Source organism: Danio rerio, chromosome 21 (genome assembly GCF_049306965.1).
Source record: "Danio rerio strain Tuebingen ecotype United States chromosome 21, GRCz12tu, whole genome shotgun sequence".
NCBI lineage: Eukaryota > Metazoa > Chordata > Actinopteri > Cypriniformes > Danionidae > Danio > Danio rerio.
In genome coordinates, this window is record NC_133196.1 from 15,109,037 (window position 1) to 15,131,513 (window position 22,477).

The window sequence follows — 22,477 nt, forward strand, 5'->3', positions numbered from 1 at the left end:
TTTCTTTTTATTATACAGAACTTCATTTGTAAACTAATTAGATTAGTTTCTTTGCATATACGGATATATTTGATTGTTATCAACATCTTGTGAAAATTTGAAGTTAACAGCACCTTTAGAAATATGTTTTCTGAGGAAAAAAGGAGGCGTGTTCAATACTTATTTTCCCAGCTGTATAAAAAATACATTTTTCATTTGTCCCTCCGTTCTGGACACATCAGTTTTAAAAAAAGGCACAATCTTCAAATCGCAGATAGACATAGCATGTGACTTGCTCCATGTGATGTCACTTATTCTGGCGGGAAACTCTGAAAGACATTGAGGGATGTCATTATTCTCTTATTAATTTGATTGTTTTGCATACACTAATAGCAGATTAATTATTTATCTGTTATTGTGATATTTCAGTGAATCCTCTCGTTCCCCTTCTAAAAACCATAATTTGCTAAAAATACATACAATTCTGTTTTGAACATCCAATGTAGCATTTGATTTGAGGTTAGCATCTTGAGCTAACCACGAGGAGCAGCAAAATACTGTGCTTGTTGTATTACCACTCACCTTATGAGTTATTATTATATTTAGAAACCTATTATGTCACCATTGTAAAGTGTTAATTAAATAAAAGACAAAAACGCTTTTCTGTAGCTGTCAGTTTGTCGCTTTTGATGGCTCTGAAGTGAATACATTCACCAAGAATATCCTTTTTCCTTCAGCATGAACAGAATGCTAGTTCAGAGCTAGTGCTATTACTGGTTCTTAGCCTCTAACTGGTTTACATTTCCACATGCTAAAATGGGTGTAAAGTCACATGGGTGTAAAGTATTGGTAACTAAATATAAATAGTTACAATACCTTAGTATATATCTGGCTACTTTATAATTGTACTATCAAAGATAATAGCATCTTTTACTTTTACTTCACTATATTTTTGAAGTAAATGTCATTTTTCTTCTTTGAATGACACCTTTTTGCACCAAAACGTAGGCTGCTGTTGTGTGAATAAGGTGATGCATTAGCAGCAAAAGTGTATATCATACATGAGATGAGGAACTTACACTTGATAAGACTAGATGACCATTAGATGACCTTAATAAAGCACTACCATTTTCTACAGAGCTCCAATCCAACTGAAATGTAACAATGGTTGAGTTTTTTTTTTTCTCTTAAGCTGCCTTTGTGCACTGCAAAGTATATTACAGTCAAACATGTGACATGTCTTTAAATGGCTGCAGTGACTGATTCAAAACCAGCATGCAGCCTTTTGACTACACTGTAAAAATATCTGTTTCAATATTTTGGATTCATGTTTTTATTTTTCCCTATTTATTTATGCTTTTGAATTGCAATATTGGACCATTAGCTGTCTTCTAACAACTTTATTGACATTTGTAATAATTTAAAGTGTTGTATTGTCTGGGTTGGTGTTGTATATCACTTATATAACATTTTTAATCGTTTAAAGCAGGGGTGCCCAAACTTTTCCTTACAAAAGACCAAAAACCAAACTTGATTGAGGCTAGTGGGTTACAGGTAAATATAGTTGCCACAGGTAAATTCCTAATTTATTTAATAATATCTCAAAATGACTAGAAAACATTACTTTATATTAACTAATACAGTTACGGTATATTACAGTTTTTACATTTTATAGTGAACTTATTACAGTAAAAACAAAACAATCTCATTTATAACAGAATTACACTAGCTTTTGCCTTGATTTGCTCACTAATGTCTTCTGCATAGTCTTCTGTCTGTTGAATGTCAGTATTTATATATTTTAAAAAATCTGATTAATTTAATTCATTTATTCATTTTCTTTTCATTTAGCTTTTTTTGTAGCTCAGCAATAAAACTAACATTTTAAAGCTGCAAGCAGCGATGAAAGGGACCTCAACTAACAAAAAATGTCACATCAAATTAGAAACTATGATCTCTATGTTTAAAGGCATTCACCACAACTCTCTCCATCATTCTCACTATTATATAAATTGGGATAGTGGGCCAAATCAAAGGTTACAATGGGCCAACTTTGGCCAGTGGGCACTACTTTGGGCATCTCTGGTTTAAAGTGATATATTGTCTGGGTTATTGTTGTATATTATAGTACAAAGACCTTGTAATAAACTGCCAGTATATGTTCTGTTATTTTACAGAATTGTATATTTCTCTATATATTATTTATTTATACTTGATATCATATAAAAATACTAATGTCAATAAAAGTCACTTTATTAAACTAAAGATTTGAATTTTCAGTATCAAATGTCGACAGAGCAGAGATAAACGTCTCACATTGCAATTCACAACCGCAAATAAATGAAAAACACTTGTGTATCACAAAATACAGAAGCTGTTCATTAACAGATATTTTTTACAGTGTAGTAGGCTTTAGTCTCCTTCACACATACAGATTTTTCCAGTAAATTACCTGCAATTTTTGGAAAAGGGGTCATGTGTGAACAGGCCCTTTTTGTAAATACCGGTACATTCGTTCCGACAATTTTCCGAAAAGAAAAGTTGTAAAATTACAGATAATTTGCCGGAATTCTGTCTGAACGCAGAAGGAAAATTGCCGGAAAGAATGCGTTCATGTCTAGAACGCCTACTCCAGCCAATCAGATGAATTCACATCCACGCTGTTTATAAATGACTATATATCCTTCTCCAGACACATTTAGCTGCTGCTTGTCAGTCAGATAACATTTCTATGTTCCTTCACAGCGCCAACTGTAGAAAAATTGATGGATAAAATGCTTATGATAAACCGCGGTGAGTTTACCTGCCAGCTCTCTGTGAGGCACGTGCACGTGAAGGAGCACTCCTTTGAGTGAGATCTGAGTAACGTTAGCCTACAACACTGGTAGTCTTTCCTTTTAAAAGTATCTCAAACGAACCTGAAGCGCAAACTCGAATGTACATCTCGACATGCAAAAGTGTTCTTCCATATCTTTTCAGTGATGTTGTTCACAATATCCACCAAAATGTGTAATGTCGTGTAAACAAAGCTGTTTTTTTTAGCTGCGGTAAGCATCTTTGCTTTCGAATATTAACATCAGCGGATTTTTTCATAATTATTTGGTCTGTCTCTTGGGCAAAAACAGCTACATGAATGCTAAAGTTTTAGATAAAAGTGAAACCATCAAGAAAAAGACGGACGCCCTTCATGTTTAATACATATGTGGCTTTTAGAGCTTATTTTTGATTAATGATGTCAGAATTTCCCTGTATTTTGAAAGAGATGTGTGAATAGTCCTTTCCGGAAAAATTCCAGAACGTCCTTGCCTGTGTGAACTGAGCTTTTTTAAATTTACCGGTGAAGTCGTTTCAGTAATTTTGCAGATGTTTTATTAATTATTGTTTACATTTATTTTAATTATCTGGTATCACTGTGTGAAAGGGGCTTTTTTGTTTGAAAACACATTTTATTAAATCTTCCAAAAAAAGTGTTTAGCTTTTAACACCTTTTACGTGACATTACTTCTTTTTGACGGGTTAAAATAAAATACAAAAATGACAAAATCCACTATTTCACTCTTATGCTATTCAGGAGCCATGTACACCCACTCACAAGTAAAGCTGCTTATCTCTCTCTTTCTGGGCTGTTGCTTTGGTGCTGATATTGAGATGCACTGGCCAATGTTTGTGTCCATGCATGACTGACCAATCGTGGTATGCAACAATGCATGGCAAATATTCTCATGAGTGTCTCCCAAAATATTCCACAACCTATTCATTTAATATACACTCACCGGCCACTTTATTAGGTTCACCTGTCCAACTGCTCATTAACACAAATTTTTCATCAGACAATTACATGGCAACCTTGGGGCGAATGGGATACAACAGCAGAAGACCACAACGGGTGCCACTCCTGTCAGCTAAGAACAGGAAACAGACTACAATTTGCACAGATGCCCAATATTGGAAATTGTTTACCATGATTGGAAAAACATCATTAAGAAAGTCAGACATCTAATATATGAACTTAGTTTATGTAATTACAGCAGAACAAAAAATATAGCTAGTTCTGCTTCCAGTGAGATTAACATGGAGCTACACAGTAAATATATTATCTGTAATATACTTCATACTTTTTTATAATGTAATATTTCTGGGAAAGTCAATGTATTCACTTTAGTCAGTTATTCACTGTATATAATAAGGAAACTCACTGTTAATCAGATAACAGATTTAGCATTTTTACATTTTTAACTTTTAAAGAGCCCCTATTTTCAATGATTAACTGATATATTTTGGTTTTGGGAGTCTCCAGCAACAGGCTAATAATGGGTAATTCTGACATGATATTAGCATTACAGTTCAGTATTTAATGCTAACTTACTTTGTTTTGGTCAGCTGGTTTCGAAGTGATAGGCAGCATTTTCTGCTTTATTTGTTTTTGTCCTAACTAAATTTCAACTGGAATGGTGCTTCTACAGTTTTGGTGGAAACCACTTTTCCTGGGGTGCGCTTTTTTTGTTAGCCAACTAAGGTTGCATGTTGTGTCGTTACAAAAATAGTTTGTTGATTTGGCATTTCCCAAATCCATCATTCAAACGAACATTCGCAAACATCTATGCTTGCAACTACACCTCTGGATCTGTAGTTAGAAACACAGTTCCTGGCTGTGTTCTATTTACAGTTATCCCCCCTATGCCCTATTCGTTTAGAACATTCTAACATTTAAACTTGGAATTATTAAAAAAACATTAAAGTCATCACTCTTAGGTGTAATTTGCTTTCAATAAGATTTTAAAGTTCAATTTTAGTGATCTTCATGTTTACAGTTGTGCTGCCTTTGCAGTGCACTTTGAAAACATTAATGTCATTTTGAACACTTCTGCGCGCAGAAGGCGGGCCTAACTCGTTATTAAAGCTATAGGTGACCTATTATTCAAAAGCGGAATTTACATTGCGTCTCCAAAGCTTGTGAAAACCAAAAACATAGCATACACTAATGCTTTTAAATTATATTAGGTTATTTATTAAGTATCTGTACTGTATATGACATGAGCCTGTTGGTTAGAACTTTCTGCATTGGCTTGCATGTGTCAAATTTTAAAAGTAGACATCAAAAAAATAAAAACAATATCCTACTTAAAAAATAATAATAATAATTATCGTCCTTATCATCATCATCATCATGATCATCCTCACAACACTAATCATCACTAATATTATTATTTAAAGAATGATATTTTTTTATTTCCTAATAAATAATAAATATTAAATTTCTTTTTTTAAATAAATAGCTTCAATATTTATTTATTTATTCAAAAGTTTTATATATGAGCTTAGAATACGTGTTAGCTTTGTAAGTGATTTTATGTTAATTTAGAATAGACTATGAATATTCTCAATAATATTTGTAAAGGAAACATAGGCCCTATATGTGCAATTTACATATATATTTCAATTAATATGGAAAGCGAGTGGATGTTTTTACCAAAACTAATACTGAATTTTAAAAAATGCGTGTAGAAATTAGTTACTCCACCCCGTTTAGAGCATTATTATGGGCGTTTTACATTTTCACTAACATGTTTCAAACGATGAATCTGTGACAGAGAAACTACAGGTTTTGGGAAACATTCGTCACTACATCGTTCTTTTCCCGAACAACGCATCCTACTATGATAGTTCAGCCGCAAGTTACATCGTTGTTTGGGAAACTCACCCCTTGTTAAGATCTGGTGCTTTGGGATGTAAAACATTTGAAACTAGACTCTGAACCATCAGCGCTCAAACTGCCTTGGTGGAAAAGGGCTATAAAATATGGCTTATTATCATGGTCATTATACTATGGTTTTGGTAAATTGAGAAAAGCAGACGTACAGACTAGCAGGCTGTCCCTGGATGGATTTGGGGAGATGACTGGCCCGTGGCGGTTGGAGGAGTTTGTAGTGTGTGTTGGTGCTGTAGGACTGGTGGTCATTGGTTCAACAGTTGTGGTTTTATGAAGACTTTTCTGCTTCAACTGTACTTGCGGAGGAGACTGTGGTGCAGAGTCTGAAGAGGAGGGGAAGAGACAGTGAGAGAAAAGACAAAAAAATAAATTTAATAAATAAGAACAAGCACCTCATTTCATTTTTAAATAAATACAGTAAAAAAATTACAAGAACTCTTGATTCATGACTTAGAATTCATGTTTTTGTAGTGGTTTTCTTGTGATACAAGACTTCTTAACATTTTAAATTGTTTTCGCAAATGAAAACACTACAAAATGCAACATATTTTATAAATGTTTTTGACAATACAGCAAAACACCCCAAAATTTGTCAGAAACAACTACTGAATTTTATTATAAATTCACAAAATCTAAACAAATAGATGTATATATGGTTTAGACCTTCTATTTATCGAACACAGTTCATTTCTTATCTTTCATTCTTGTTTGCAGTGTCTTTCCACTGTTAAAAAAGCGGCAAAGGTTTCAGCAATCGTTATTTGTCATGTTTAAGAAGTTCAGCATATTCAGTGTGAAACTTCACACATCACGATGCAGTGGAGCGTTCGCAAGGGTTTTTTTTGAGTCATGACCGCTATAACCGCTGTCCAACACCACTAACCAAAACCACACAGCTCTGAAGAGTGAATGGTTCAAACCTGAGTGCTTGCTTTCCGACAACTGCTGCTTGGTGATGACGGAGGACAGAAAGTCGATTTCTTCATCTATGCCAGAAAGTGGGGCCACTGGATCTGTGGAGAAAAGACAGGATATGGTGAAAAAAAATAACAGCGTCGTGGATGGTGCTAAAAATACTACGAGATTACTGTCATTGAACGTGCACAAAAGGTTAAAATGTCAAGAGTTGAAAGGTCACTTCACACTGAGATGAAAATTCTGTCATCATTCACTCACCATAATTACTTTCCAAAGAAGAATTTTGTTTAACATTCGAACAGAAACAAAGTCTAAATTCAGTCAGTTGTTCAAAACTGAGAGGTCTGTTCATCCTAAACTGTGACAATTAAAAACATTCCTATTATGAACATAAAATATGGATAGAACATTTTGAGGGATGTAAAAACAATAACAATGGTCCTAAAGTGTTTCCTTTTTTACATTTTTCATTACCATAGCTTCTGAGACTCCAAAAATGCCCTGATATTGATAAATAACATTAAGATGGCTGTTTTAACGTAGAGTTATGATTGAATTGCATCTTGTGACAGTTATGAAATAGTTTGGCAACAAGCAAGAAATGTTCAAGGGCCAATGACATGACCACATTAAAATGGTTTATATATGAATTGAAAAGTTAAATGCAAGACACGTCTTCAGAAGAGACATAATCCTATCATATAGTGATTTACATACAAACATTGATCATCAATGTTTACAAAAATGGTCTCAAACTCAATTCTTGGAGGGCCACAGCTCTGCACAGTTTTGCTCCAACCCTAATCGAACACAGCTGATCCAACTAATCAAGGTTTTCAACACTACTAGAGACTATTGGAAACTACTGGTTTACAACATTCAAGTTTAGTCACAGAAGCTCAAACATTTAATCTTTTGATGCATGAAAACCAATTAGATTCATGCTTGCAAGTAATGTGGCACTTTTGAAATGTTAAAAAAAAACAATAAGATTCAATCTTCCAAGTGATGTGGCACTTTTGACATTCCACAAGAACCAATGACACTCATTCTCGCAAGTGATGTAGCACTTTAGAGATTTTAAAACACCCAGTGAGATTCAGTCTTACGAGTAATGTGGCACTTTCGTGATTCCACATGAACCAATGAGATTCATTCTTAAGGGTTTTGTGGCACTTATGAGATTGCACAAGAACCAAACAAATTCATTCTTACACATAATGTGGTACTTTTGCCATTCCATAGGAACCAGTGAGATTTGGAGCTCTATTTTGACGATCCATACGCAAAGTATGAAGCGCAGGGCGCAAATGCATTAAGGGTGAGTCAGAATCCACTTTTGCTATTTTAAGGATGGAAAAATCCACTTTGCGTCGTGGCCCATGGTCTTACAGGGTTGAGCTTATTCTCTTAATGAGTTATAGGTGTGTTTTAAGAATAAGCCAATCAGAAGCTGCGTCCCAAATCGCATACTTATGCACTATTCTACGCCATTTTGTAGTATAAATAGAATAAGTAGTGTGTTCACACTGAAAACTCTAAAAATAATAAGTGCACTTTAATTACCCGGATGATGCACTCATTCAGCCGCTAAAATGAAGTGTGTAATGATGGACACTTCACGCACTCAATGACCACAGGTTTGCTTACGTAGCGGAAGGGGCGGAGCTATCAGACGCACATGTTGAATAACTTTATTTATTTTTGATGGTGAAAGCAAAATTCTCCTACGAGAGTGATTTTAGCGCCTCCCGATGGTGAATGCAGCAATACTCACGGCAGGTATTATTTGATAATTCGGTCGTTTATTTCAATGATTTGGCGACCGTCAAACGTCATCAGGGAAACGGTTTGAATTTCCGCTTAGTAAAAACACATTAGTGTGCTATTTGGGACGACACTACATACATATACTATCCTGTTGAGTGTGTAAGTGCATAAGTACATAGTGCATGAGTGCATAGAACATCTGCAGCGCGAGAATGAGAGATGAGACTCCTCATTGTTTACTTTAACTTTCACTCTCGTGGATAAGGAAACATGTTGTATGCACAGACATCTATTAGCCTATACATAATTAATTTAGTTTGTTAAGCGCAAAGATTCGTTTCAAAACAATTTCTAATTTCAGTTCTAATTTCCAGCAAAGGAATAAATGAACAATAATAATGAAGTGTGGTCAAAAACCGGAGTTATATCCAAATACACATGCTGTGCCCCATATGGTCTAAAACCTGACAGGTGGACAAATCTAAGCTTCTTTTTAATAAAACAAATATAAATATGCATATAATAAATAATACTGCTAATTATAATAACATTATTTAAAAGCAAATTGTTATGAATAAACTGAAAAAGCCCCCCTGAGATGAAGAAGGCATGAAAGTATGGTTTTTATACTTATGTAGGCTAGAAAATAATAATTTTTGTAATATTTTAATCTTTTAATTCTTTTTCATGTGTAAAGATATTTGCGTATTGCTGTACACCCTGTGTGTATTAAGCAGTGTGTAAGCAAGGCGACAACTAACGTGCTCTGCGCTGGACAATAGACCGGCTTTGATCTGGTCTATTGAACCGTCTAGTTAAGTTCCTCAAAATAGCAATGCGCCAGCAATGCGCCTCAACACGCCTCCTTTTTTAGATCAGAATGCCTATGGGCGCACATGAGGGCAAATGCATTTGCTATTTAAACAGCATGGTGCAGAACGTCAAAACGAGTCTTGCGCCGTGCTGAACTAGCCAAAAACAATTGCGTCACGCCTTGCGCCAAATTGCTCCAGGTGTATGATAGGACCCTTCTTTTCTCATGCCAAGCAAGTATAGATGGTTGAGCTTCTGTTTATGTTTGCTGAGAAATGTTAAAACAGAGACCACTTTAAAGTTATAATCAGCTCTCTTGATTTCCCATTAATATGTATGTGTTTTGACTACAATGTTCATTTGTGCTTTACTGATGACATGCTCAATTTCAAAATAAGATTATTATTATTTAGAGCACTTAAATGCATGTATAAACAATTCCATGTCTTGAGACATTAGGGGTAAGTATTGCAAATTTCTGCAAATAAATGCCCCAAACAATATTATTCTTATTTAAAATAACCTATTACATTTTAATGACTAATCCAAAGAAATGATAATAGCTTTAAAGTGGTCTGTTACTTTGTTTGAAAGCTGGTTATATTTCATAAAACATGGATTAAACCGATTAATTCATACATATTATTTTCCTGAAGGAATCTCTTAATGCATCATCTGAGTTTTGGGCAAACACATTCTCAAAAGTGTGATGGAAGAATCTCTCAAACATGATTGAACACATTTGCATTTACGTTTCAAAGATATTGCAAAATATTTATGGTATTGGAATGACATGATAGTGAATAAACGTGGCAGATTTTTCATTTTGAAGAGAACTTGCAAGTAATAACTGCAAAGAGAGTAAATTGTGTAAATCCACAAACCCTCCAGTTTCTAATGTGCTGAAGTGTGCTGACTGGGCTGTGTGTGTCCTGACAGTGAGAGTGTGCCAGGCTGTTGTTTGTTTGACACGCTCTAAAAGCAACACAAAGGCAGCACATGGTTTAATGGTTCTCTTGTCCAGACAGTAATCTGCATTCCAAGACTATGGAGAATCGTCCTCCTCGGCAACGGTCTGAGTGTGTGTGGGTGTGTTTGTGTGTGAGTGTATGTGTGGTCGATGGGATGCTCGTTATCTTTCACGCACCAGAGAACAACACACACACTCACTGAATGTTCAGAATAAACTGTGATTGTTGAATCAGTGAATCATAACGCTAAATCAAAAGACTCAAGGAATCATAAAAAGGAATCAATCAGTGTTGACATTTTTAATAAAAGTTACTGCTACAATATTTTTAACCTAGCACTCCTGTAATCATTCATTCATTTTCTGATTCCTTTTATTAATATGGAGTCACCACAGCGGAATGAACCGCCAACTTATTCAGCATATGTTTAACGCATAAATGCCCTTCTAGCTGCAACCCATCACTGGGAAACACGTCTGTAATCAATGTAATGATAATTCAATAAAAAAGTATGTAGTAACAAGCATAACATTTTATAAACAATATTTAGTCTTAGTATTTAGCTTTATAATAGCTCTAATTTCATAAATATTCAATACATTACTCAGCACCGGTTAGCCAATATCAACAAACTCATTGTCATCCAGGCCTAGTTGCTTAAGTATTAGTAGACAACATAATGTACTTAAAATATTGATATGAATTATATCGACCATTTATAGGATGTGTGTGTTGATATTGTTAACATAATTTAGCATTGATGACTGGCCTGGTTGTGATTATGTTATTAATATTTATCTGCCATTGTTAATATGATAATAGTATATATGTATGCATGTATGTATAGTGGTGTAACACATCACAAATCTCATGGTTTGGATCACATTATGGTTTTTTAGTCACGTATCAGACCATTTTTCGGATCAGCCATAAAGAGGAGGAAACAAATGTAATTTGCTTTCCTTTTATTACCAAAACAGAACTGTTTAACAGACAGATCTTAGAACCTGTAATTTTATTAACAAATATAATGATGAAATAATCAGCTGAATAAAAATACATTTTTCTGAATAAAATTTTCAATTTACTATCATTTATAATTTATGTTGTGTGGGTGTTGAAATCCTGATCTTTTAATAATTAATCGTGCAGCTTACAGTCAATGCATAAATGCAGGCTAAACAAGTAGTGACAGTAAACACCTTTAATACTCTAAGAAACCCACCACATCCCGAATAACCTACCACAACTTTTTCTGTCATCATTCTATTTTACAGGAAAACCTAAATGCTTTCATACATGTCATTTGAATAACATGAAAGGTAATCTTTCTGCGATCTTTACAAATTTGGTAAGGTAAAAAAACAAAAAACGGATTAATATATATCCCTAATTATATATTTATATATATATATATATATATATATATATATATATATATATATATATATATATATATATATATATATATATATATATATATATATATATATATATATATATATAGACACACACACACACATACACTTTATATATAACTTGTCACTTTATACTGTATTTACATTTATAATATATTTTATTATGTCAACCAGCTCTAGTCTGTTAGCCTCTAACAAACAAAAAATCATTAACCATAAATATTAATGACAACAATCAGTTCTAGTGTAGAAGTTTAGTTAAGTTTATTATGTTTAATAACCAAATACATTATTTAAAATATCATAATATTAATAGTATACTTAATAACACAATATTAAGTACATCATCCAGTATAAGCTAGATAATACAATTTACAGTCAACAAAACAATATAGAATCTTCCACAAATAATATCCACATGCAAAGAATACTAAATATCATCAATAATTAATAAATTATTCAGATAATAATTGAATTCACTGTTCTATACACACACAAAAATATATACCAGGTTGATTTGAGAGTGTTAGGTGATGAGATGATGTGATGAACCCCATATACAGCGTACGTAATCTTGATTATCGACTCTCTCTCTTTATTCTGCAGTGTATTGAAAGTGCTGACAGGCGGGAGCTACAAGAAAAGGGAAAGTTTATTGTAATGAAGGTGTGTTTGGTCTACAGATGACTGGCCATCTGCCTGCTGGAACAAGACTGATGTGACACCACCAACACCCCCGTCCTGCCACAGCAGGTGCCAGAGAGGCGGGACAAACCATCTGCACCAGCCGCCCTGTAAATCTACACTTTACAAAACGAACAATCCAGTTATGACTCAGCAAGTGCTGCAAGATCAGAAAACAAGCTCCACTGTTTTATGCTATTGCATTTCTACCTAGAAAATATTCAAACTAGTATGACATGAGTTGATATATATATATACAGGTACAAAGATTAAGATTATGCTACTTTTTGTATTTTCTTATGCTACAATTTGTGTAGTGTCATGTGCAATAATAGCCACATGTATGATCTTGCTGATGGGTTCATTCTTAAAGGAACAGCGCAACAAAAATGATAATTATACCCTACTTTACAAAGCATCAAACCATAGATGTATACCTGTCTTCGTTTACACAAAAGAATTATATTTAGAGTTGTATTCAATAATATACTTGTCAGCTTTGTAATGGAAGTGAATGGTGAATGTCATACATTTACTCGGCCTTTAAAAATACTTCATTTTTGTGTTATTTATGTGTAAAAACTAAATTTTATTTTTTTAAATCAAACTTTCAATGCTTTATAAACTGAAAGTAAATAAATGCTGTCGTTATTTTAAACTTTCAGATGAAGGAATAAAGACTTTTCTTCACTCTTTTATGTATCGTTCATATACAGATACCTAAATGATAAGTCAATTATGAAATTAAAAGCTGAATTTTACAAATACTGTTTCCAGTTTTCTTCAAATGTCTATTATTATCATCACTCTTGATCAAAATTGTTGTTCTTTTTGCATTTTGATGCCTTTTTTTGCATTAAAACTATGGCAATACTACACAATGCAATTCTAAATCCATTTACTGCTGAAATGCATTTAGATTATGTTCATGTTCAGTGCCATTTCATGGGAAAAGCATTAAAGACTAGCAAGATCTAGCTAGATATTCAACTGCAATCGTAAACACGCAGTAAAACAACAAATATTGATTTGTAAACAACAATACTCACACACAAATATTAGTGTGTGACCCTTTGCATTTTTAGTAACTTAAATGTGGCTTTTTTGCCTTAAAGGGACAGTTACAGACAAACAAATAAATAAATAAATAAATAAATAAATAAATAAATAAATAAATAAATAATATATTATTTTAAAATTCTGAAAACGCCAACCATTGGCTTCTTTATTTTTTTAAATATCCTATGAGTCAGTTGTTATTGTTTTCCAACATTCTTTAAAATATCTTCTTTTTTCTTTAAGTTTAACAGTAAAAAGAAACTCGTTGAGGGTTTGAAACCACCTAAGGGTGACCAAATGCCAAGTAAATTTTTATTTTGGGGAACTATCCCTTTAAAACTGGCTTAAAATTAGTTTTGAACACTATTATGCTGCCGTCTAGTGGCGTCTTTAGTAAGTGCACCAATCAGTGAATACAAGCCTTCAGGCATTAATCAGATAATTGAGTGCAGATATACAAATAAAAAAAAATACGCAAACATAAATCCTACAAAAAATAATAATTAAATACATCAAATTCTTAAATTTGATTCAAAGACATAAGCAACTAGCAACTACTAGCAAGCACAAATACCAGTCATGCTATTTCAGTCAGTAATGTGATTTATAACTTTCCCAGTATTGGGTTGGGGCTGGATGGGCATCTGCTGTGTGAAATCTATGTAGGAATAGTTGGTGGTTCATCCGCTGTGGCAACCCGTTATAAGTAAGGTACTAAGCCGAAGGAAAATGAATGAATGAATGAATTAAAGTGATGTGTAACCCTGTCATAGAGGTGTTAAAATTAGAATAGTGTTTATGTTCTGATGTCCTGATCTCTGTTGTCTCTCACCCTCTCTCTCTTTCTGGATGTTAACTGAGTGCTAGACTGCTGACCTACATAGCCGGATGATGATTAGTCGCAGACGCTTCGGCTGTTAAATACCATGTCAATTTGGCCCAAACTCAAGTGCTGGAAAACCATGGTCTCAAAAGAATTATAGTGTTACAAAAATCCTAATAAAATGCAGTTATTCTTTGAAACTCCTAGTGATGTTCACGGATAACAATAATAAAGGGACTGAAGACAAAGACTGTTTGATCAGTAAACTCTTTAACAGCAGGTTCCACCTTGGTCTAACATTCACTACCTTTTAATCTGTCCTGCAAAGTGTCTGAAAAGACGGAGGTAAAGATATGAGACAGAACTGCTTTTAAAATCAAGCTAATGTTTAGCTGACACGATCAGTCGTTCTCCGTAATAAGAATATTCACAAGCTTGTTTTTGAAGATATTATTAGATACACAAAAGATCTGGCTGCACTCAAATCAATAGCGTGAAATGAAACTTGTCTGCTGTCTTCAAAATACATTTGAAGATTTTTGAAAAAAAAATCCTTAGCATTTAGCCCTGTATATGTCTAAAATTTCCATCATAATGGTCTTAAAAATGTTTTTAAAAGTCTTAAATTTAACTTTGTGAAACCTGCAGAAACCCTGCATAAGATAATAAAAAAAAATAAAGAAGCCAATGGTTGGCATTTTCAGATTTGTCAAAAAAATATTTTATTTATTTATTTATTTATCTATTTATTTATTTATTTATTTATTTATTTATTTATTTATTTATTTATTAAATTTATTTTTAAAATGTATTTATTTATTTATTTATTTATTAAATTAAATTTATTTTTAAAATGTATGTATGTATTTATTTATTTATTTATTTATTTATTTATTTATTTGTTTGTTTGTTTATTTGTTGTTGTTGTTTTTGTGACCAGTAAACAAAAGACTCATATCGTTTTGGAACAAGTATTATGATTATGATTAAATTATGATTTTTATGTGTGTGTGTGTGTGTGTGTGTGTGTGTGTGTGTGTGTGTGTATATATGTGTTTGTGTGTGTGTATAACTGAAATTCTCTTTACAGGAAAAAATAGTGTAGAAAAAAGAAAGTAAGAAAGACAACAAACTAATTAAAGCTTGTTATTAAAACATCTTTTGCATTATGTGTTTAGTATACTTTTCCCAGAACTGGGTTGCGGCCGGAAGGGCATCTACTCTGTAAAACATATGCTGGAATAGTTGGCGGTTCATTTTGCTGTGGTGATAAATAAGGGACTAAGCTAAAGGAAAATGAATGAATAAACTTAGTACCCACACTTGTTAACATCCATATATAATTAATTTGACCATTATTATTTTATGTATTAAATACTATTATTTTCTTAATACTGATACTCAACCGTGGGGTCACGGTGGCACAGTGGGTAGCACGATCTCCTCACGGCAAGAAGGTCACTGGATCAAGCCTCATCAGTCAGAAGGCATTTCAGTGTGGGGTTTGCATATTGTCCGTAGTGTAAGTGTGTGAAAGAGTTTGTATGGGTGTTTCCCAGTGTTGGGTTGCAGCAAGAAGGGCATCCGCTGCGTGAAACATATGCTGGATAAGTTGGCGGTTCATTATTACACACCCATAATAGAGATTTTTATCAAATAGTTTTTTTTTCTAGATTTAATATTAATAAATAATTGTATATCCTTTTTTTATTTGAAGTGCATGTGAAGAATGAAGAAGGATCAATATAAAGAAAGTATAGATATTTGATTGCAATATTAGTAACGTACTTACTAGCACAAAATGGGTGCTCTTTCTTTCTGAAGAGCTCAGATGGAATTACATTAAAGCCAAGGCCACAGACACACACACGCACGCGCAGCACACATGCAGCTTACTATCAGACTGATTAAACTGAGTCATGTGCCTCTGCCACACGAGCAGAGATTGAGATTAAGCATAATACAGTCAGCAGTAAACCCAGAGAGCAGAGAAAGCAGATGAGGAGAGCATCTGCAGTGTAAACCATCAACATCACACTGTAAAAAAGCTGCTGTAAAATTTACAGTATTACTGGCAGTTTTGGTGTGCACTGACGAATGTACTGATCTATAGGCTAATGAAAGCATTCGATTACTTCAGTAACTGTTTGTGCTCATTGAAGAGAAAATGAGTTGTGTTGAAAATAAAACATGCAGGTCAGACGTTTACATATTATAAGTGTATTTGTCCGTTTAAACATACACCGGAATTCTGCACTTTAGCTTCTCTTTAAATGACATGTACATAAGCTGATCTATGATCATATGGATCGCGTTCTTCAGTCAGTGCTTTTACATGCATTTGCTGATTCAGAGGTTGCATAGGAAGGGCGATGATTGACGCACAGCTTTTATGGGAAGAAATTGAATGCAGACACTTTTATATTAATTTAAACATTCATTTAAGATTAAAAATATGGGAGAAATATGGGAAAATACATTAATGATAGGATGATAGTGGGATAGAATGACAAAATACAGGAGAATCTCAGCAAAAACGGTATGGTTTACATCAGTGGTCGCCAAACTTGTTCCTGGAGGGCCAGTTCTCTGGCAGATTTTAACTCCAACCCTAATCAAACACACCTGAACAAGCTAATCAAGGTCTTTCTAGGTATACTTGAGACATCCAGGCAGGTGTGTTGAGGCAAGATGGAGCTAAACCCTGCAGGGACACCAACCCTCCAGGAGCAGGATTGGTGACCCCTGGTTTACATCAATGAAGTAAACAGGAAGTGTTTGTGAAACAAAAAAAAAAACTAAAAAATATAAATATTTTCCTTTCAATCAGATTGCTTCCATCCACCCTACTTTCCCAGCATCATGTGCCTTATTAAAGCCTTTGTCTCCGTATTAAAGCCTGATTTACAGTTAAAAATGATGATTTTGCAACTGAAAATTCTGAGATCTACAAAAATAGCCAAAATTGTGAGAAACCCAATAAACTCACATTTTGCATAATTTGAGAAAAGTAACTCTAAATTAATAACAAATACCTTTTTATTGACTATTTTTCACATCTCTATTCAGTTTAAATCTCACATTTCTGATTTTTCATTGACATATTTATTTTAATAAAAAAATTATTTATAACTTTAATCTTTTGTTTGAAACGTCCACCTACAAATGAACACTGTTGTCTGACTTGATTAGAAAACATGCACAAATTAAATCATGACACAATGTCCAGGAGGTGTGTGTGTGTGTGTGTGTGTGTTGTGTGGAGTGTGCAAGTGCTCATACCACGGGACTGAGCTGCATATCGTACACTGCGAACCACACAATGTCCCATTTGATCCTCCTCCAGTGGGATGAGGCAGGGGCCGCAGTTGGAGGAGCCAGGCTTGCAGAAGTGACGCCCCCTTCTGGCACACTCTATGTGATCAGGGCACTTTGCTGAAAAACAAAAGAAGAAAAGACAGGCTGAATGAATAAAAAGGGCTTAGACTGTTTTAGTATTTACAACTCTGAAGCACTGGATGTCATGTGTTTATGTATTCATTAATAGCCTTATCATTATGCATTAGTATAGCAGGTGTTAATGGCAGGTGAAGGAAGTGTTGTTCCCAATGTTATCATTAAAATTCATCCACAAAACTTCCTCTGAGGTCACTCCTGGGTTTAGTCACCTGACTTCTGCAGGTAGAGAATATTACAACATATGGTAGAGAAGAGACTTCTTACTGTTCTGTACCTTTTATGGTAAAATTGAAATAAAGGTACACAGTTGTTCTTAAAAAAGGTACATTAGTGTTGGACAACTCTATTTTCTTTATCACAATATCTATGAAAATAAATATGACTGGAAAGGCAAAGTGAATTTATAAATAATTTCCATATTAAAACATGAATCATCATTTAAAAGCATATGTTTAACTCATAAAGATTCATTATTAAGTTCTATAAAACAAAATAACTGGTAAAACAAAAACTATACGTAATGTAAACTAAACATTAAAGGCATTTTTAATTTACATTTGGCAAGAAAATTCTGATGAATACATTTTCATTATTGATATCCGCACTTTTTGGAGTTTACTTTCCACAACGCACGTGAGCTGGCAAAAGTCCTGCATATGTAAAGTCTTCATGCAGACTGTTTAGTATTGTGAAACTAAAAATTTGTTCCTGTAACATTTTTGTGAAAAGTGTGAAATATTTAGCAAAAATTTTATCTTTTGTTTTATGTTAAAGAGATTTTTATTCTTTATTGTAAATGAAGGTGCATTCCCACAAAAAACAAAATAATAATAATTGTTTTATAATTACTGTAAAGAAATTTGTGCATTTTGAATATAGCAAAATGCCTTTTAATAGTTCTTGAAGGAACACATTTGACACTGTTAATGTACAAAGTGGTACAATGGTACAAATCATGTCAATGTACAAATCATGTCAAGGTACAAATTTGTTTCTTTGTCTTAAGGTACAAATCTGTTCCATAAAAAGTTACTGCCCCAGTGACATGGATTTGTACCTTCTTTGGTAAAATTGTACCATTTTTTTCAGAGAGAACAAATAATTAAAAACATGTATAAAAAAAAAGTTGTTTTCATTGAAAAAGGAAATCAATGCAGTTCTTCTGTTCTTTTCTTTTAATCAAAAAATTACTAAAAGAGTGCATATAATCAAAATATTTTAGTTTCTGATTTCTAAAAAATCATGAGACACCGAAGAATGGAATAACAATGCTTAAAATCCAGCTTTGCCATTAAAAAGGAAACAAAATATTTATAAAAAAAAATACAGTATACTGTATATGCAAGGCAAGTTAATTAATATAGCACAGTTCATACACAATGCTAATTGAAAGTGCTTTACATAAACAAGAATAAAAATAACATAAAATACAAGTATAAGAAATAAAAACAACAGCGAATAAAATATATTAAAAACTATTTATTTAAAATAATTTTATTTAAATGTGTTAAAACAGGTTTAAAAGGAATGAAAAAAGACAAGAAAGAAAGACACAAATAGTGCGGTATATACTGTAAAATATTTTAGAATATTACCTTTTTTTGCTGCATTTCTGAACAATTTAATGAATAAATGCAGCAATGTTGAGCAAGAGAGACTTAAAACATTAAATTAAAATGTGACAAAACAGGAATGAAAAGAAGATGTGAAAAGATATATAAGATAACTGTAAAAATAATTCATAATATTAACATTTTTGCTACATTTCTGATCAAATAAACAAATAAATGCAGCCTAGCAAGCTAGAGAAGCTTAAGAAAATTAATTTTAAAGGAACAAAAATCTGAATCATGAAAATAAAAGTTTAGAATTACAAGACCAACTCAGAAGTCTTACTATTATCTAACAATTTCTTTGTGCACTTTTCCCAACACATACAAAATAAATACAAATGCAAGAATAAAGTAATTATTGCAAGAAAAATTACAATTGCATTAAGTATGCATCATATTTTTCACTTCTATTTCATCATCAAAAATCTTACCAACAAATCAAAATCATGTGAATGGCAGTGTTTATCTATTAACGTCAACTTACTACCATCAAGTGAAGCTCATAAACCCTGCCACTTTATAAACCATGCAAGGTCGAAATGTTTTTTAGATTTGACGCAAAAGCATCCAATTGACAGAGCTTAACTTCTAAAAAACCTGAATACTCCTTTCAGACTCCAAAAACATTCAATATAAAGAGTAATTCAAGTACTCAGTGACATCAATGCTATTGAATTCCACATGTCTCGTATCCTTGACTGACTCTCAATCACTCAAGAAACTCAAAAACAGTCATCAACACAAACACGCTCCAATGACTCAAATCAGCCCACAATCGCAATCATAATCTCTTCAATGATAGTTTCTCCTGTTCTCTATATATCCTTCAAATTTCAGTCTAATGCTCTCTGCGGGGAGCTTGGCTTTCGACTAGAGAAGGAAACTGGGTCAGCGGCAGGTGTGTGTGTGTGTGTCTGAATTCATGTGGATCAGTGTTATTTTAGTATTAGTTGCTACACGTCCATCTAAAGTACACTGTAAAAACGGTTTGTTAATTAGCAGTGTCTGTAAATTTGTGATTCACAATGATTGTTTTCCGTTTAATTACGGGTGTGAATTGCATAATGGGACGTTCATCTCAGCTCTGCCGGATTCTAATGTGGAAAATTTAACTCTGAAACTTTTATTGACATTTTAGAAGTTTTAAAAATATAATGTATGAGAAATAAGTCTGTCAAATAACAGAAAATGTGCTTTTTATATCATAATATAGGTTTTTATATCATAATATACATCACCAACTCAGACAATATATCACTTTAAATGATTAAAAATGTTAATAAAAGTCACTTTTTTGAACTTTTCAAGGTAAAAAATTTTGGAAGAAAGATCAAGGTCCTGTAATGCAATTCAAAAACATAAATAAATGGCAGGGAAAAAATCTAAAATAAAACATGAATCACAAAATACAAAAAACGTCTCATTTATGTATATACGTTTGCAGCGTATAGTGATTTAAAGTTATTAAAAACTACTGACTACACAAGAAATTGGCAACAATACAAAAGACAGCTGAAAAGTCGAGCATTGACAAAGAAAACACAGCACATTTTTCCGGAGAATCGATGGTAGATGCTAGCCAAGCAAAGGCTTACAAAGGCTACAAATACAAACATTATACATAATAGCTCCTTTAACCGAAAATTTCACTGTTAACAATTTTCTGTTGAATCTACAGTAACTAACTGGCAGAAGTTCGCCAGTAGCTTACTGTAAATTTGCAAAAATACTGTATTTGCATTTACAGCATCATTTATATTGCTTTATGTGTATTTACAGTATTGAATATTACTGTAAAGTATTCTGTAATAAAATAAACTGAATGCAACTTTAAAATGCAGCAAAATACTGTATAACTGCCCTACAGTAAAATACAGTTTATATAACAGTTAAATACTGTGTAATTTACAAAAATCGTTAACAATGTTGAACATTCTTTCATCTTTCGTTGCTTGCTAATGTTTCTGCCAGAGTGGCTGAAACGGAAGTTGTGAAAATTCCTGAAACCTGCATTGAGTAGCTGGAGAAACGATGCGCACACACAGAGAAAGCTTCAAGAAAAGACATGTGACTTATATATAATGTCTTAACAGCAAAACATCTGCATATTTGGAATAAAAGCTGTTGGTAAAAATAAAATTTCTTTATTGGCATTGATGGTGAAGATCATTTAAAATCCAAAGAAACTTCACATTCCACAAAAGCTGCTCTGCAGTGCAAATAACTTCATAAGATTGTTAAAACTGTCTCAATACTAAGAAAAAAAAAAATTCTTTCAAGAATGTTCCACTGCAAGGTTCCTTAAAAAATGGTTCTTAAGAAAACACATTCAGGAACTTGCTTTTTCTTGCTTCCTAATGCCTCATGCAGCAAGTTATTTCAACTATTAGATTAAACCGTATCAAATTTATCAACATGAATTTAACTGTGATCTCAATGTTGCGTTATTTTCCACCCAGTCCTAGTTTTATTTATTTATGTATTTTTTTGTTTCAGCTAATGAAAATAACTCTACACTGTAAAACCCAACAGTCAACTTTATCAAATGAAAAGAGTGTTTTAACTGAAAACATACTGAAAGTTAATTCTACTCATTCTACTCAATTCTACTCTTTTTTGAAAAGAGTTTTGAACTCAGTGTTGAAGATAATGAGTTAATGAAATAAATCATTACTTCAACTTAATTGGATTAAGTTCACAGTACTTGTATAGATTAGTTTTTTTAAATTCAAATGGTTTGTAGCATTAGGTTTCCCTAAATGGTTTGAGTTACCTTAACTTCTTGAGTTTTTAATGTAGATAAAGGCATCTTGGGAAACACAGAACCACAATTATAAAGTCTCAGGCAATTTTTATTTTTTATTTTATTTTTTTAACAGATTGTGAACATCTCTTTTTTATTATTATTACTAATATACAGTATATTTGGTCCAATGCCCATCTAGTTTAATGTCATTTTATTTAGAAGCTGTCCTCCAAAGTCACTTACAAATGGTGGCATGTCACATCACCGAATAACAACAAAACATAGATTCTGAGAAGTTTTTTTTTAAACTAAGAGCAAACAAAGAACAAATAATTTAATTTAGAAGAGAATATGAATTGCTAGTTTTGGAGGATAAAGTAATTGTGTTTGTCCACGACACTGTTAACGTTTTATCTAAATTACACAGTATTTTAACAGTATTTAACTGTAATATAAACTGTATTTTACTGTAAAACAGTTATACAATGTTACTGTATTTTAAAGTTTCGTTGTG

At 32.9% G+C, this 22,477-nt stretch overlaps 1 protein-coding gene across 1 annotated transcript in view; it reads right to left on the reverse strand.

Moving 5' to 3' along the window:
- The window catches only part of npdc1a (neural proliferation, differentiation and control, 1a), a 48,793-nt gene that overhangs the window by 6,105 nt on the left and 20,211 nt on the right, over positions 1 to 22,477 (reverse strand). The window contains exons 2-4 of the mRNA NM_001128783.1: positions 17,428 to 17,580; positions 6,610 to 6,702; positions 5,839 to 6,012 (exon numbers count right to left, since the gene is read on the reverse strand). Coding sequence (NP_001122255.1) covers positions 5,839 to 6,012; positions 6,610 to 6,702; positions 17,428 to 17,580 — 420 coding nt within the window. The remainder of the gene's footprint in view (positions 1 to 5,838; positions 6,013 to 6,609; positions 6,703 to 17,427; positions 17,581 to 22,477) is intronic.